General features: G+C 38.3%; 1 protein-coding gene across 1 annotated transcript in view; it reads left to right on the top strand.

Moving 5' to 3' along the window:
- DNAH5 (dynein axonemal heavy chain 5) overlaps positions 1-15,594 on the top strand; it is a 107,877-nt gene that overhangs the window by 5,892 nt on the left and 86,391 nt on the right. The window contains exons 3-11 of the mRNA XM_030445194.1: positions 1,445-1,529; positions 3,492-3,637; positions 5,270-5,491; positions 5,979-6,116; positions 7,033-7,209; positions 8,018-8,131; positions 11,348-11,455; positions 12,179-12,301; positions 13,645-13,860. Of these exons, the coding sequence (XP_030301054.1) occupies positions 1,445-1,529; positions 3,492-3,637; positions 5,270-5,491; positions 5,979-6,116; positions 7,033-7,209; positions 8,018-8,131; positions 11,348-11,455; positions 12,179-12,301; positions 13,645-13,860 (1,329 nt within the window). The remainder of the gene's footprint in view (positions 1-1,444; positions 1,530-3,491; positions 3,638-5,269; positions 5,492-5,978; positions 6,117-7,032; positions 7,210-8,017; positions 8,132-11,347; positions 11,456-12,178; positions 12,302-13,644; positions 13,861-15,594) is intronic.

The following is a 15,594-nucleotide window of genomic DNA, read 5'->3' on the forward strand; positions in this document are numbered from 1 at the left end:
AAGGCATGTAAAGTGTGAGAAGTAGAAAAGGAGATAAAGGGTCAGTCACATAGTAACGTGCAGTTGCTTGAAGAGTAGTTAGAAAGATGAGAGCTGAACTCAGCAGTTGCAGATGACAGGACAATGGCAACAGCCACAACTGAAAAACTGGACAATAAGACACTCCTCTTATCAGGAGGATAAGGCATTATGGGAAAAGGTTGCTCAAGTGAGTTGTGGAATTTTTGTCCTTGAGGTTTTTGAAGCAACCTAGGCAAAGCTCTAGATGACTTGTGGTCTGTTGGTGACAGAGGAGGATAACTTAGAGATCTCCAAGAAGTACCTTCTAACATTTCTGTGATTCCATGTGATACAGGAAAATAAGATGTGAACAGTGTCACGCAAGTTGGAAATTAGAATTTGTTTTAGCCTTTGTGCATTCTATCTCTAAATGGGTTTTCTGGCACATTATATTGCCTGAGAATAATTATCAGCTGAAGAAAATACTGGTGACTGTTACATTCAGAAAAAGTTTTTGACCTCATCTTGGAGGGCTCAGACAAGGCTTTCTGGAATAGCAGTTATGTGGTCTGGTGTAACTGAGACCCATTATTAAGGGAAGGGGGAAAAATGTAGCTTTCTTCCTGCTCTAGTGATCTCATATCCTTCTTTCTGCACTAGGAAGCACATATGGACCTAGCAAATGTTTCTAAAGAGGAACTTATGCAAGTGGAAGCTTTTTCACTGGAAGATTGCTATGCAGTTAGGAACTATATGAAACAGTGACTCTTAGATCTAGAAAAAATAATGGATTAGGCTAGACTTAGACATGCTGAAACACTGATCAGCACGCCAGCATATAGCAATTAACTTTCTTCCTAACCCTGTGTGGGCTATGCATGAGTTTCCTTGACCAATACAATACCCAGGTATTACCAATACATGGGTAAAAAATGCTCGATGGGAGTCTTAAATTGACTGAGAATTGTGAAATGCTTAAAATATAAATATAGGCTTCCTCTGTTGCTGGGATATGGAATAATTACAGCTTTGTGTTTAGGCATTCAGTTAGTTGAATGGCAGTAAGAATAACATGGGTGAGGGTCTTCAGTGAGGTGCTGCTGCAATTCAGTAAATGAAGAAATGTTCTGTGTTCTCAGTTTGAGAGAAAAATACATGGCTTGTACAGTAAGTGGTTTCAGTGAGCTGAAACATGGCTTGTCTATATTCTGTTGTGTTCAGCATGGAAAAATTTAAATAATTCAATTAAGTAGGTGTGGGATGCTAAAGGACAAAGTAACTCAGTCATTTTTTAGGTGGTAGCAATGGGGCCTGGTATAACTTTATTATTTAACAATGATAATGTGGTGAGTATTTGTCAACCCTTTATGTTAAAGATCTGAGCAATGTAACCTTTTCATAATGGATATGCAATGCCTAATGATCTCAACATGAACTCAAACAGATAGAGCGGATTGACAAATTCCTGGCCCCTGGAGGTCTTAATCATCTGATGTTCTACTATCAAAATGTGGAGGCAACAGATACAGGTAAAGAAATGTTGCAAGATGAACCTCTCTTAGGGGACGGCGCTCTGAGGTCCAAACAGGTTTTCCAGCAGAAGTGCACAAATAGTGCTCTGAGTCTGCTGCCCTCAGGACTGGTTAGCCTGGCTCGGTGCTACTGCTCTGGATTCGACTGACCTCTCTGCTGGCTTGCTCAGGACTGAGCTGAGCCTGTGCTTCAAGCCTCACCTTTTATTGGCCCCCTAATTCTGCTCATGTGCAGTTGGGGCCCGCCCTAATCAGGCACAGGTGGGCTTAACACAAGCTCATGCCCACTGCCTGGTAATTAGTGGCATCTGGTTGCCTCATTTCACTACAAAGAAACTTAGATTTTGCTGCAACATGTTATAGTTGTGTTGAACAGGTGTGCAAGGAAGAAGCAAATAGCGAAGTTCTGATAAACTGGGGCTTAAGGCAAGTAAAGTTTGGTCATACTGGGACATTGATCCTCATGAAATGGGGATTGGTGAAATTACTGAAACTCATAAGTGCACTTTTGCATTGTGCTAGTATGAAGTAGCAACTCTTGCCTGGACGGTGTGGGGGTGTTGGGAAATGGTTTTGATAGTGGAAAGCTGACTTTCACACAAGGTGAGCAGAGACAGGTTCTCTGTGCCCTCCCCTCCAATCACCCCAACAGTCTGCCCGAGAAGCCCTACATACCTCATGGCAAATGCATCCTGGTGGTCTTGTTCCATGACAATTGGCACCAGGAGGTATTATTTGTGTTATGGGCAGCAGGGCTGTTATCCGAGAAGCGTCTTCTGTTCATATCTCCTTCCCTTACCAAGTTCTCCCATGTTTCCACACTTCTGGTAAGCTTACCCTCCATCTTGCTTACCTTGGAGGCACCCCCCTGTGGCAGGGACATCCTCCCTTTGCTCATGTCTTCTGTTCCAGAGCCTCAAGTGCTGCTTGTCCTTGGGACTAGCCAGGCTCAATGTGACCTCTGAGTCCCTGTCACTGGTTGGTGGGAGTTCAACCCACTTGTTTACTGTGGGTTTACATGAAGGGCCTCAAAAATACAGCTATATTTATCTGTAAAAATATGTGTTTATAAATATGTAAGCATACCCATATGAGTGTACAAATGTGTGTTTACACTTTATGTATTTTCAGTATATATGTATGTATATTCCTAAAAGGTATGAAAAGACTGCTTATTATGATATAAGCAACTTTAATCATTAAAATTTAAATGTGCATAGAAAGAAAAACAAAAATGCAAACTCAGCCACTAACTTAGAAATATGCTGAGCAAGTTTTAACATGCCTGAGTTGAAGCGGTGGAAATATGTTGGAGAGATTGTAAGGCAAGGGGCAAAGCTTAGGAATCTACTTAAACACACTCACCCCCAAACTGATCAAATGACCCTGCAGTATGATTATGGTGGCCTTTGGTCTTTGAGATGTGTTGCTAGATGAAGGCACATGTAAAGCTGAAGAAATAAAAAAATAAAATCAAATTCACAGCAACTTCTGCACTGAATGAATAAGCATAAGCCTGCAAAAGGCCATGTACCCTGGAAGAAAAAAAAAGTAGAAAAAAAATAATTAACTTGTGGTGGTGGCTGATAATACCTCTGAAATAAACTACTTTTAATTTTTTTACTTTTTAAGCACTAGAGTGATATCTACAACTTCCTGATAGAGAACCATGAAATAGGATTTTGAACCTTAACCTTTGTGTAGAAGGAATACAAACCAAATAAATGAATTAAAATGAAAGGCTTTTGATATGAGAATGGCAAAACTTGATGAAATAGTATTTAATGTGCTGTGAGATCTCTGGATACTGCCTGCTGTCTGTGGACAGTCTCATGGGGTGGGTCCCCATGTAAGAGACACACAGATGATAACTGAACTGTTTGTTTAGAAAACTTTTCTTTGAATAAATAATCAGGATTTTTTCCTTTTTAAAATCTGTAGAGCGCTTTGACCTTCCAGGAAAAGAAGTCAACTCTCATTTGACAAAGAAGAAAAAACCTAAAGTATTTGTGACAGAGGGAAAAGAAGTTGCTTTAACTGGTATATGCATTTTCTTCATTAGATCCAGTCTTTTGAAACATATCACAGCTGAGAATATCCATCAGGTAAGAGTCAGTAACTGCTAACCACTGTACATGACCTTGTTTAAAATCCATTTTCATTTGGTCTCGGCATTTGACAGACGTGGAGGAATGAGCAAGAGGACAGAATTTAACTAAATGAAATATGAGACAGAAAAGGAGGGGAATGGAACAACTGACATTTTCTAGTGACAGCAGCTTGGAAATTTCTGATTGCTATGAAGAAATGGTGCTAAGGAAAAAAAATCCATTACAAATCAGAATGACAGAGTAATTAGTCAATAACAAAATAATAAGCTGTTAAATTTCAGTAAATGCTAGCAAATCCACTTAAAATAAAAAAAGCTTTTATTTTTCAGAGTGTATGTGCAAATTATATATAAATAAGTCTTTACTCTGAAAGACTCCTTAAATCTGTAACAGTATGAAGTGAACTGGATCAATGTGATTCTCAATATGAGGACCATGCTGTAAAATGTGCGGTGTCTTATAGTTTTAGGCAAACTAACCAAAGGAAAAAAAAATAATGATGGATTAAATGAGAATTTAGTGTTATAGAAAACTTTCTATGCTCTTCAAAACGGGTTCAAACTACAAATTCTAAACCAGCAAGTTTTAACTGTCCCTATATCTTCTAGGAAAATCTTTGCCCAGATAAGAAGTAGAAGAGCAAGGGTGAAGGGTGGGCAAACTGCTGTCATTACCAGATTATTTGATTATTTATTATTATTTGACTTCTAAAGATACATATTTTAACATTTTATGCTTAACCTCTTAATTTTAATTTTTTCCCCCGGATGAATTGCATACTATTTAACATTTGAAGATATTTTTTTTATAATAATGTTTGCAAGCTGGTAATTGCAGCTGAAATATGTGTAAAGCAGAGTTCTTCATCAGTAATGTTATAACATTTGCTGATAGTAGAGAAGAAAGTAAGAAAGACAAGTAGAAAGATTAAAATACTATGTCTGAAGATGCATTTAATGTGTGACACTTGAATAAAAGTTGCTTGGTGTTAAATTACATTGATGAAAAAAGATCTTGTGTTACTTTCTAATGACGCAAGAAATGTCTGGCAGATTAATGCAATTTATATTAGAAGTCTTCACTGTCTGTTTCAGAAATGTCTACAAAAATGTTTAGACATTTCAGAATGTCTAAAAAAATTGTTTCATCAATTATTTTCTCTCAAACTGGATAGAGGTATTTTTTCTTAGACCAAAATCTTTGGGCAACGCCAACTTGTTAATTCGTTTTGTATCTAAGCCTTTTAAATGCATTGATCTCTGGCTATATGTATTTTTTACTTAATGTATTTTAAATATAATGGATAAATTTAGAAGTGGTAGGCTGGAATCCTTTTACTCACCCATATGAAATGAGCTTTATAAATAGATGACACTTAAGCTGTCATTGTATTTTGCAGTTGTTTTCAGATCTCAGTTTCCTGGGTTTTGTGTGGCAAACTGTGATCCTGTGTAAATCTTGCAGCCCCTGCTAGCAAGTATTGTGCAGTTATTGCTTGAAGGGCACTTGTGCACACTGGTTATTTTTGGGATGTTCAAGGCAATAGGACTGCAATACATCTAATGGTTTTGTTTTCCATTTTATGGTAAATTTTGATTTTTATTTTAACTTGTGTTTCTTTTACAGGAAGTAAATTTCAGTATGATGAATGTAGGTCGAGATGGCTTACTGAAGAGTGTTGAGCAACTGATAGCAGAAATCTTCATTCCAGCCTTACAGACTATGGACCGTGGCTGGGCTGAGCTCCCTGATCCTCAACAGCCTTCTAGTATTAAATGTGACTTCCTTGGTTCTCTTGAAAAGTTTGTTAGTGTGCTATCAGGAACACAGCAAAGTCTGATGGAGAAGGTAATGTTCACATGTCAGCTAGAAAGCTTTTGTTGAGATGGAGAGTAAAAAAAAACCCGTACTTCTGTTGTCCTCTATAACTTGTAAGCTTATCTGTGGCTTTGGTGTCTCTGAATGGTTGTGGCTTTAACAATTCTGCAGCTATTTCTGCTGTTGTTTCTTCTGGTGCCAGCTCTTTTGAGTTATTAACTTCTTGACTGCTCAATGGCTGTGGCCTTACTGAAACCAAGAATGATGAATGTACTATAAACAGTTGCTTTAATTGCTTATTTCTGTTTGTGTCCTTTCTTTCACAAAAGCTGAGAACACAGCTGCCAGGCTGGTGAATTCTCCAGATTCTGGAATCCAGCTCTGGCAAACCAGTTTAATTTAAACTAAAGTGGAAGTATGAATTGAGATGCCCCTAATGGAAGAAACAACTACTTTTAAGAGTTTCTGTATTATTTATCACAAATATTTGTTTTTTTTTTTTAAACTTTTATTGTAGGTCAGTCTGAACAAATGTGAAACGTACGATCTGAAAACTTTAAGAGGGCCTTCAGATTACCTGATGGCTGCTAAAAGCATAGATGCTCTTGAACGAATAGAAGTCTGCATGAAAGGATGGACCAAACAAATTGAACAGGTAATGCATCAGACAAATGTGAAATATGACAACATCTGCATATTGGCAGATGGGTTTAACCCAGCTGGCATACAACTACCTTTCTATAAAGCTAGATGTGATCAATCCCTGTATTTTAAAGTAGTGTTGGCATGTTTTGTGTGCCTTTACTTTCCAATGGGAATATTAAGGAGCTTGTTCCATCTACTAGTAAATGGAGTGTATATGTATTCTTAGTTTTCTGGTTCTAATAAACACCTCATCATAAAGAGAAAACATTGGGCTGATGGAACCTACTCATGTGCTTGGAAGTGTGATAAAGTTGGTTTTAAGTGCAGGTAAAATTAAAAAATGCAGATGAGATTTGTAATTGCATTTTTTAGAATCTCAGAAGCAGAACCTTTCTAGACTTTATAGTGTAGATCTTAAGGTTCTTTTCAGAGAGAAATCAAACTAACCATTGAATTAATTAATGTAATTAATACCAGGTCCTTGTCATCAATGCAGAGGAAAAGCAGTCCAAGATAAAACACAGAAGCCTCCAGGAAACAAGTTCCATTATGTTTGTACAGGCAAATATTAAGGATGATGACAACATGAATAAGTTTAAACTCTGAAAAATTAAATTTTCATGCTAACCTATTCTCTTTCCTGACTGTAGAAGTTGTATCTAAGACTTTATTGAAGAAATATGTTTGTTTGCAAAAGAAATCAAATACTCTTATTTATTAAAACCTGCACCTCCTAAAAGGAAGAAAGAAAATATGTTCAAGCCTCTTTACTTTATAAATGTATGAGATAAAACCAGTGTGAAAAATGCAATTAACTTATAGCAGGAAACTTATCACAGGAGGTCAATACTGGGAATTAAATGATGAATTAAACCATGCAGATTCATATATTAGCATCAGTCACTAATACTGATGTATGATAAAAGGTTCTTGCAGAAAATGACCAGTTGAGAAAGGAAACTGATGACCTTGGACCACGAGCAGAGCTTGATTACTGGAGAAAGAGAATGTCTAAATTCAGCTACCTTACAGACCAGCTGAAGAGCCCAGATGTGAAGGCAGTGCTTGGAGTACTCACTGCTGCTAAATCCAAGCTGCTCAAGGTTTCTGTTTTGAATTTTGACAGATGTAAAACTTGAAATGCTCTCTGTACGCTAGTTCATTTTGGTGACGTATGTAACACTGCTGGTAGAAAAAATATTGAAGCATCTTTGACTTGTGTTTTCTTTGCCCTTCCCTGTTCCTCTCCTTGAGAAGGTAAAGTCTAAAGCTAGTTTTGTTCATTGGAAAAGACTGAAAGTCCTCTTTGTCTAAAGGCTGGTAGTGTACTGAATTCATGTAGCTCAACAGAAATACTTTGAAGTATTTGAAAAGTTGATTATTAAATCAGAAAATTGAATAAATGAACTGCTTAGCCCCTCACTTATAGCATCTCTCTCATGTTGTTAAAGAGTTTTTCTAAACCGCTTGTATGAGAAAAACTTCTCATATTGACAAAATAAGGTTAAGAACTCATCCTCAACAGCAAAATAAATCAGTAAAATGAAAAGTTTAACTTAACAAAATGATACGTGAAACAAAACCATGCTTGTATATTCATGAGTCCATAAAACAAAAATAGTTAACAGAATATGTCTACATGATTTACATCAGTTTGATTTGACACTACTACTGACATAACTTGTTGAGCTGAGTGGTCTAAACACAGTTTATGCTCACAGCCAAGTTACTAATGTAAAACAAGGACCTGTTCCTCGTCTGGGTAAACAAATGTAACTCTGAACTAGCAGATCCATGCTTTGAAAGGTGTTTAAAGAGTAATGGCAAAAATATCTCAAAATGGGTTAGACAAAGCAGTTTTTCTGAAATACATAGCTTTATTCTTTTTTCTTTCCAACTTTCTGTTCTTAGAACTGGAGAGTGCTGGATGTTCGCATCACAGGTGCAGCAAATGAAGCTAAAGACAACGTGAAGTATCTATATTGTCTGGAAAAATTTTGTGACCCATTATACAATAGTGATCCTGTAAGCAGAACTTTAAAATTCTTTACATAAATCTCTTGAGGCAAATAAAATTAATGTATTTTGTAGGATCAGTTTGGAAATTACACAAGTAGCGTTTTAGGCATGCATCTACAGACTGAGACTTTGGTCAGTTATGCTATAAGTAGCCTAATGGTAATTTTTGTCTACAAAAGTTGTGGTTATTTTTGTGCTATGCTACCTATGAAAAAATTTGTTCTGATGGAACTGGATTCTGTGCTATGGGAAGAAGTGAAGTCTTTGCGATTTAAAAAGAAAAGTGGAAGTGAATCTGTGCTGTTCTACAGACAAAGGCTGGGCTTTGGTCGTTGTGTTGGTGGCCAGGTCAGGTTTAGTGTAACATCTATAAGGCAATTTTCACCTTCCTGGTGTAGGAAAACATAGATACGGTTATGTAAATATTAAGGTGTGCATGTAAGTTGCCTTCTCCTACCATAGTAACAGGGTGATGCAAGCATAACAAGTAGTAAACAAAACCAGCCACCCTAAGGTGCAGAAGAGGAGGAAGAATTTCACTGCCCCATTATCTGCTAATCTATGTGGCAAATGGTTGTAGTGAAATGAGGCAACCAGGTGCCACCAATTACCAGGGAGTGGGAATGAGCTTGTGTTAAGCCCACCTGTGCCTGATAAGGGCGGGCCCCAACTGCGCATGAGCAGGATCAGGGGGCCAATAAAAGGTGAGGCTTCCCAACAGGTCACTGACCTCCTGCCAAAGTTCCCATGCAGCCACAGGGAACGGGGAGGAGGAGAGTTCTTGCTCCTTCACCCATGTCACCAGCTTCTCATTAACAGGGGTGCTTGCTGACAATCCCATCTTTTCCTTTTTCTTGGTCAATCAGTGGTAGGGAAGGAAGGTAGTGGATCTTCTTACCCGACTCCTTGGGTTTCTGCTAATGTTATTTTGCGCCGAGCTGGCTCCCTTTCTTCTGATTCATCTGGGCAGGGGCTAGATCGAGGTCTATGCCCGCATTCTCCACGAGATGTTGCAAGATGAACCTCTCTTAGGCTACAGCACTGCAAGGTCCAAACAGGTGTTCCAGCAGAAACTCACGAATAGTGCTCTGAGTTTATTGCCCTCAGAGTTGACTAGCCTGGCTCAGTGCTATTGCTCTGGAATCGGCTAGCCTCTCTGCTGGCTTGCTCAGGAATGAGCTGGGCTTGTGATTTTGATCCTCACCTTTTATTTGCCCTCTAATCCTGCTCATGCACAGGTGGGGCCCGCCCTAATCAGGCACAGGTGGGCTTAACACAAGCTCATGCCCACTGCCTGGTAATTAGTGGCACCTGGTTGCCTCATTTCACTACAAATGGTTGCTTTTATTAAAACTGCTTTTTGCAACTGACTGTAGGTGTCTTGATTAGTAGATGTTGATTAGTGATTAGGAGACATGAGGACTCAAAACTTTGACTATCCTATCTACATCTCTTTCCAAGTGAAACTGTTTCCAAACTGCAGCTGTGTAGCCATGATATGTCTCTGTTCCAATTTACTGGACAGTGTTAGAACATGGTGTTCTCTCAGTTTCCCAGTCTGATATTTGAGTCTCTGTGATGAAATACTTCTATGATACTCATACAAAACAGAGATAAAGTGAATATGCCTGCTGTTTGCACCATGCAGGGTCAGGTGAAGTAGATCTGCTTTGTGCCCTCATACTGGCTTTTACCAAGGAGGAAATGGTGCCAGCTTCAGAGATCAGTTCAGTTTAGAGAGACTGTAGCACTTAGGATGGAAACCTCAGAGGCATGGAGTGTGAACCTTTCCATTACAAACATTTGCCTGTAAAATGTTGGGAACCAATATGTAGTGTTAGACAGTCATTGCTTTGGAGATTCAGACATGAGGAGGAACTGTCTGAAAAAAAATCTTCGAATGGCCTGTTCATGTGCTTAAGACAGGACTGTTAATTTTTTGAAATTGTAATTCTCTTTTAAGTATTTACCAGAAGGCATTTCTGTTGTACTCAAGACCGATTGAAAATCAAATATAATATGGAGAACTATAGTGTGTATGGTGGTTACCTTTGGCTATGGGTGAAGCCCTCTCACTCCCATGCCTCAACAGAATGGTAGGAGAATACAGGATGAAAAGGATTGTGGATTTTTCAAAGACAGGGACATCACTTACCTATTATCATCACAGGCAAAAGAGACTTGACATGTAGAAAAGGAGCTGAATATATTGTCAGAGAAAATAAATTTGGGTAATGAGAAACAAAGACAAAAATTAAAATCACATCTCCTCAACACCCTTCTCTTCCTCAGGCTCAACTTCATCCATTCTTTCCCAGCTTCTCTTCCTCCTTCCACCAAGTGGTGTAAGGGGATGGAAATGGGGGCTGAGGTGTTAGTCTGTAACAGCTCATGTCTGATGCTTGTCCTCCTCAGACTTTTCCCTGCTCCATCCCGGGGCCTTCCCAGGGGCTGCAGGGAACCCCTCGCCCCACCGGGGTCTCTCCCGGGGCCTCAGGGGCATCTCTGCTGGGGCCCCCGGAGCCCCTCCTGCCCTCCTCCTGCTCTCCGGAGCCTCGGGGCTCGCAGGGCTGTTTCTCCCCCTGTTTCCCTCAGCCCTGGCTGCCGGGCAACGTTTTGCCCTTTCTGACCCAGGCTTTCCCCGAGGCACCCGCCCGTGGCTGAGGGGCTCAGATCGGCCCCGCGCTGGGGCCCTTGGAGCCGCCTGGAACCTGATGAATCCGGCGGGGGCAGCCCTGGCCCCACACCTGCACACCAGAGAACAGGCCCTGAGATTAACCCCTTCCAAGCACTTTATCTGCTGTATATAATTTTTTATTTTTATTTTATTTTTAAAATTATCTGAATGCCAGTATTCAAATGAGTGCCATAAGACTGAAAGCAATTTTTGCGCTCTCTTGATGTGTGACCTTACATCAGGTTTGGCAGAAGAGTGAACAAATAAATATTTTTTTTCAAGATGCTTTTATCTCTATCAAATGTCCCTCAATGACCAAAGTTATTCTAGTCAAGGCTGTATTGAGAATTTTGCCCCAAAATTGAGTTGTAGAGCTTGGAAGATGAAGTAAGACAAGCAGCCCTGCAGGAGATGCTCAGGGAAACAGAGGCAGAAATTTTAGGAAGACTCTGTCCATAATGTTCCTGCATTCTCTAATTAGGTGTCAATATAATGCGTGGTAATAGAAGTACTGAGCAAAATTCAGACTGTGTATTTCTTTCCAGGTGTCCATGGTGGATGCTATTCCAGGACTCATAAATGCAATTAAAATGATTCAGAATATCTCTCAGTATTATAACACATCTGAAAAGATATCCTCGCTGTTTGTCAAGGTTGGTGCTACAGCCTGAAGGGAAATGTTCACAGATCTCTGTGTGTTACTTGAGTGAGAGGCTGAAAACACAAAGAGACCAAGTGATTGAAGACAATGCTTTTTGGTCAATTTAATGCCTCTTTTTGAGTATATAGAGAATTGGAAACTGTCACAGTTAGAACTTGTTTTACTGTATGTTAATTGGAGTTGCAAGATTTGTTTTCAGGCTATTTGGAGATCAGGGATAATCTCAACCCTGATGTGAATTGATCAAGGAACTTTTTTGTTACAATGAGTTTTACCTGTGGTGAACTGTTTTTCTAGATCCAATTATGCTGAATTTATATAGCCCTTAAACCTCTCTACCTTTGCATAAATAAGGAAATGGAGTTGGAAGGAAGAACTGTTTTTAATGAACATATTCTCAGGGGCCCTTGATTTTTACCTTTGCTTTTGCAGGTTCCTAAGTTTTATGACTTTGCAGTCCTCAATGTCATTTTTAAATTTGGTAAAAGATGTTTAGGTTTAGGATGTGCATAGTTCATCAAGAACATTTTGGTGGTTTATATAGTGTTGAGGCTGGACATTGCAAGAAAAAGACTGCCTATGTGGCTGGTATCTGGTATTGCTATTTTGCAGTCTTTAGGCTGGTGGAATCAGAGGTATGGGATGAGATTGAAAGAAGGGCAAGATCTGCTTCTCTTGAAATACATTTTTTTCACCAGGTTAAAACTTCTTTTAGGTGACCAATCAGATGATCACATCATGTAAATCTTACATTACAAACAACAACACAGCCACCATCTGGAATCAACCTCAGGAGAGAGTTATGGAAAAGCTACAAGCAGCCATTAGGCTTAAGCAGGTAGGTGGGAAGAGTTCATGGAAAACAATACATAAGGTGAGATTTAGGAGGCCAAGGTTAAGAAAATGTTATTTTATGTGAGAAAGCAATGTTATAATGAAAGAAAATGAAACAAACGAAAAATACCCTGTGAAACTGGAGTGTTTATATTAGCCCTAACAGGGTATTTAATTCAATGGCTGTTGATCTTCCAGAAACTGGATTTCGATGTGTAGCCTAATTTAACTGTGCTTCTTATATGAGAATTATTTGGATATTCAAGCCTGAGTTTCTGTGAGAAAGAGGGATGTGTGATGGAAATGAACACAGAGGGAGTTACTGTGCTGCATATATTCCAGAAACAGATGAACAAACTATACCTTTAGAAAGGGCAGTTTCTGAGAATTCAGCTGTTCAGTTTACATAGACTTATTGGGAAGATAAACTTTAGTTTTTTGCATGTAATTCCTTGACTATTTTGGGATTACTTTATTATTATTATTTTATTTCCTTTTAGAATATAGGATCATAAGATAATTCAACTTGGAAGGATGTTCAGCATGTACCTAGTTAAACCTGCTAAAAGCCAAAGCAGGAGCAACTATGAGATCAAATCTGATGGCCCAACCCTTTTTCAGCCCTGTCCTGAAGTTTGCTAAGGATGGAGCAATTGAACAGCCTTTCTGGGCAGTCTTTTTCACTGGTTAACTGTCCTTAGGATGAAAGTTTTCCTTGTTACATTCACTCAGAGAATTCTGTTTAATTTTATGCCTGTTGCACAATGAGACATATGTTCTTGCCCTTTATCATATGCAAAGAGAACTACTCTTGAAAGAAACTATTTCAATAAAATCAGCTGACTATGTAATCTGACTTTGGGAAGAATTTATTTTTAACATGTTTGGAATAAGATTTGTTCCCAGTTAAGAAGGGAGAATGAAAACTGACAACTGCTATGAAGCAGCATTCTTACTTGAAAATGTTTTTTTTTTTTTCTGGAAGGTGATTTTGGAAAATTTGAAACATTATTACTTAATAAAACTGCTCATCACACAACCATTATTTTCAGTCCTTGAAATGGCAATGTTTTGTTGTTTTCTTGGATATTCAGTAAACACATTTGGTAAATATATAAAGCTTCTATGAAATGGAGGGAACAGAATGTCACACTAGTTAGGGATAGAATGTATAAATACATATATGAGCAGCTCATTCATTTGATGAAATGTGTGATCCTATGATGGCATTGTCTGATTTGTTTTCAGAGACAAATGCTGTTACTGTCTGTATGAATTTTGTTCCAGCTGGTGACAGTGTCTTTTATTATGTGCTTGATATTCTTTTAAGTTCCTCTTTGTTTTTAGGAGTATCAAAATTGGTTTCACAAGACAAAAGAGAGTTTGGAACAAAGTCCATCTGAAAGGCAATTTAATTTTAGTGAGACGTATATCTTTGGAAAATTTGAAAACTTTCATCGACGTCTGGTAAAGATAATAGATGTTTTCAATACTATGAAAACCTACTCAGTTCTACGGGAGAGTAAGATAGAGGGATTGGAAGAAATGATCACAAAATATGAGGTACGTAGTAGTTTTTCAATATGTGCTCAATCTGACTTGAACTTTAAACAGTAAATAATTATACAAAGTAGAAAAGTATTTATCAAGAGAAAAATGACCTCTGTAAGCTGTGCTAAAATTACTGGTAATAGTTGTGTAAACATGATTGCTGGGAAGATGGAAAGGGGCAGCTGGACATGCGAAAGAGAAAAGGTAAAATCAAAGCTGATGGAAAAAAGATGTAACAAAATAGGAGGACTTTGTAACAGGAGTATTTTGAACCCCTGTTTTGTCTTATGATCATGAGAAAAAACAAGAGGTGCAAGATTTCTGTCTTCGCAAACGTTTTGCTAGTTCTGTCAGTGTACTGTGATCAAAACTGCACTGTGTTAATTTCTTGCCCATTATCCAAGGGGTACCTGATCAGTGCCTGCCACTGATACTGGCTCCATTGCCACAGTGGCTGATGCTACAATCACATTTTCCTTGCACCTTGGCGTGAAAGAAGTCCTAGATCCATTTCCAAGCTGCATAAATAAAAACAAACTTTGATTTCTTGATGTAAGCAATTTAAAAAAAAACAAACAAAACCCCCAACGCGCAAACTCTCAGATGTACTTTGAAACAAACTAAAACAAATTTAATTAAGGAAATAATGAATATTATTACAATAAAACAGATTACTAGGTTTACTTAAAACCTGTGCTCTAGATTTAGAGTACAAGCAAGAGCTGTGTGTTTTTTTAGGAAAGTAAGGGTTAATTCACAAATGCCTATGTGTGAGATGAGGCAGGGAAGAAATTATTCTAGCTGGCTACTCTGGAAAACTACCCCAAGTTAGGCTTTTTCTTTTGTTATACTGAAATCGCTTTGCCTGTTATTATTACTCTTCAGGCTTCTTCCCTGGTTCTTTTATTTAATAGGAGTGAGACTTGAACAACAAAGAGCTCTTCTATGAGTATAAGTGTGCTAAATCATGTTTTCCTTGCATCTGAAATTAAATTTCTTCTATAGCAAGTGGAGCCTTTTCTGCTTTTCCTGAGTTATCTTCTGTTGTGTCTGTCTTGTGCAGTGTGGTAATTCCAGCACTTGTAAACATTAAAATAAGTCTTAAGTTTTCAATGTGTGGAGTTTGTAAAATGCATTTAGAGATCACATGTGATAAAAAGGCAGTACAGACAAGTGGTGGCATTCTAATTTGCTTTACCCTCTCCTCTTCCTTTTTACTATAGCCACGAGTAAAACATCACTTTAGATTAGTTAAATAAATAGGGCAAAATGTATGCATTCCATGGTTCACCCTGGTTCAGTTCATTCCCTATGGCAGTCCAGGGTTTTGATTCCTTGACTGCATCCTTCACAGTAGCCAGTTTTCTTCTTTGCTCTCTGATGTAGTCTTTTGAGAAGAAACCTGGGCACAACTGGGATGATGTCTTGGTCCAAGACTATTCCACCTGTGAAGGATGGATGGTATACATAAAGGGAAGAAAGTGATTGTAGACTTTAATAAAATTCAGGTACTGACATATTTGACATGGACCATTGCTATAGTTAAGTGACTTGAAACATTTTCACAGTAGGAAGTTATTATGTTGCAGTTATTTATGCTTTATAAGCTAAGTATTTGCTATCTAGAATTTGCTAGTATTAAGAGAAAAATATGGATTTTTTTATTTAGAACGAAGCAATAAAACTGAAGTTCAGTTGACTTAAAATGGTGGAAGTCTGTTGTACTGAAAATATTTTGAGCTTCAA

Source organism: Calypte anna, chromosome 2 (genome assembly GCF_003957555.1).
Source record: "Calypte anna isolate BGI_N300 chromosome 2, bCalAnn1_v1.p, whole genome shotgun sequence".
Classification (NCBI taxonomy): domain Eukaryota; kingdom Metazoa; phylum Chordata; class Aves; order Apodiformes; family Trochilidae; genus Calypte; species Calypte anna.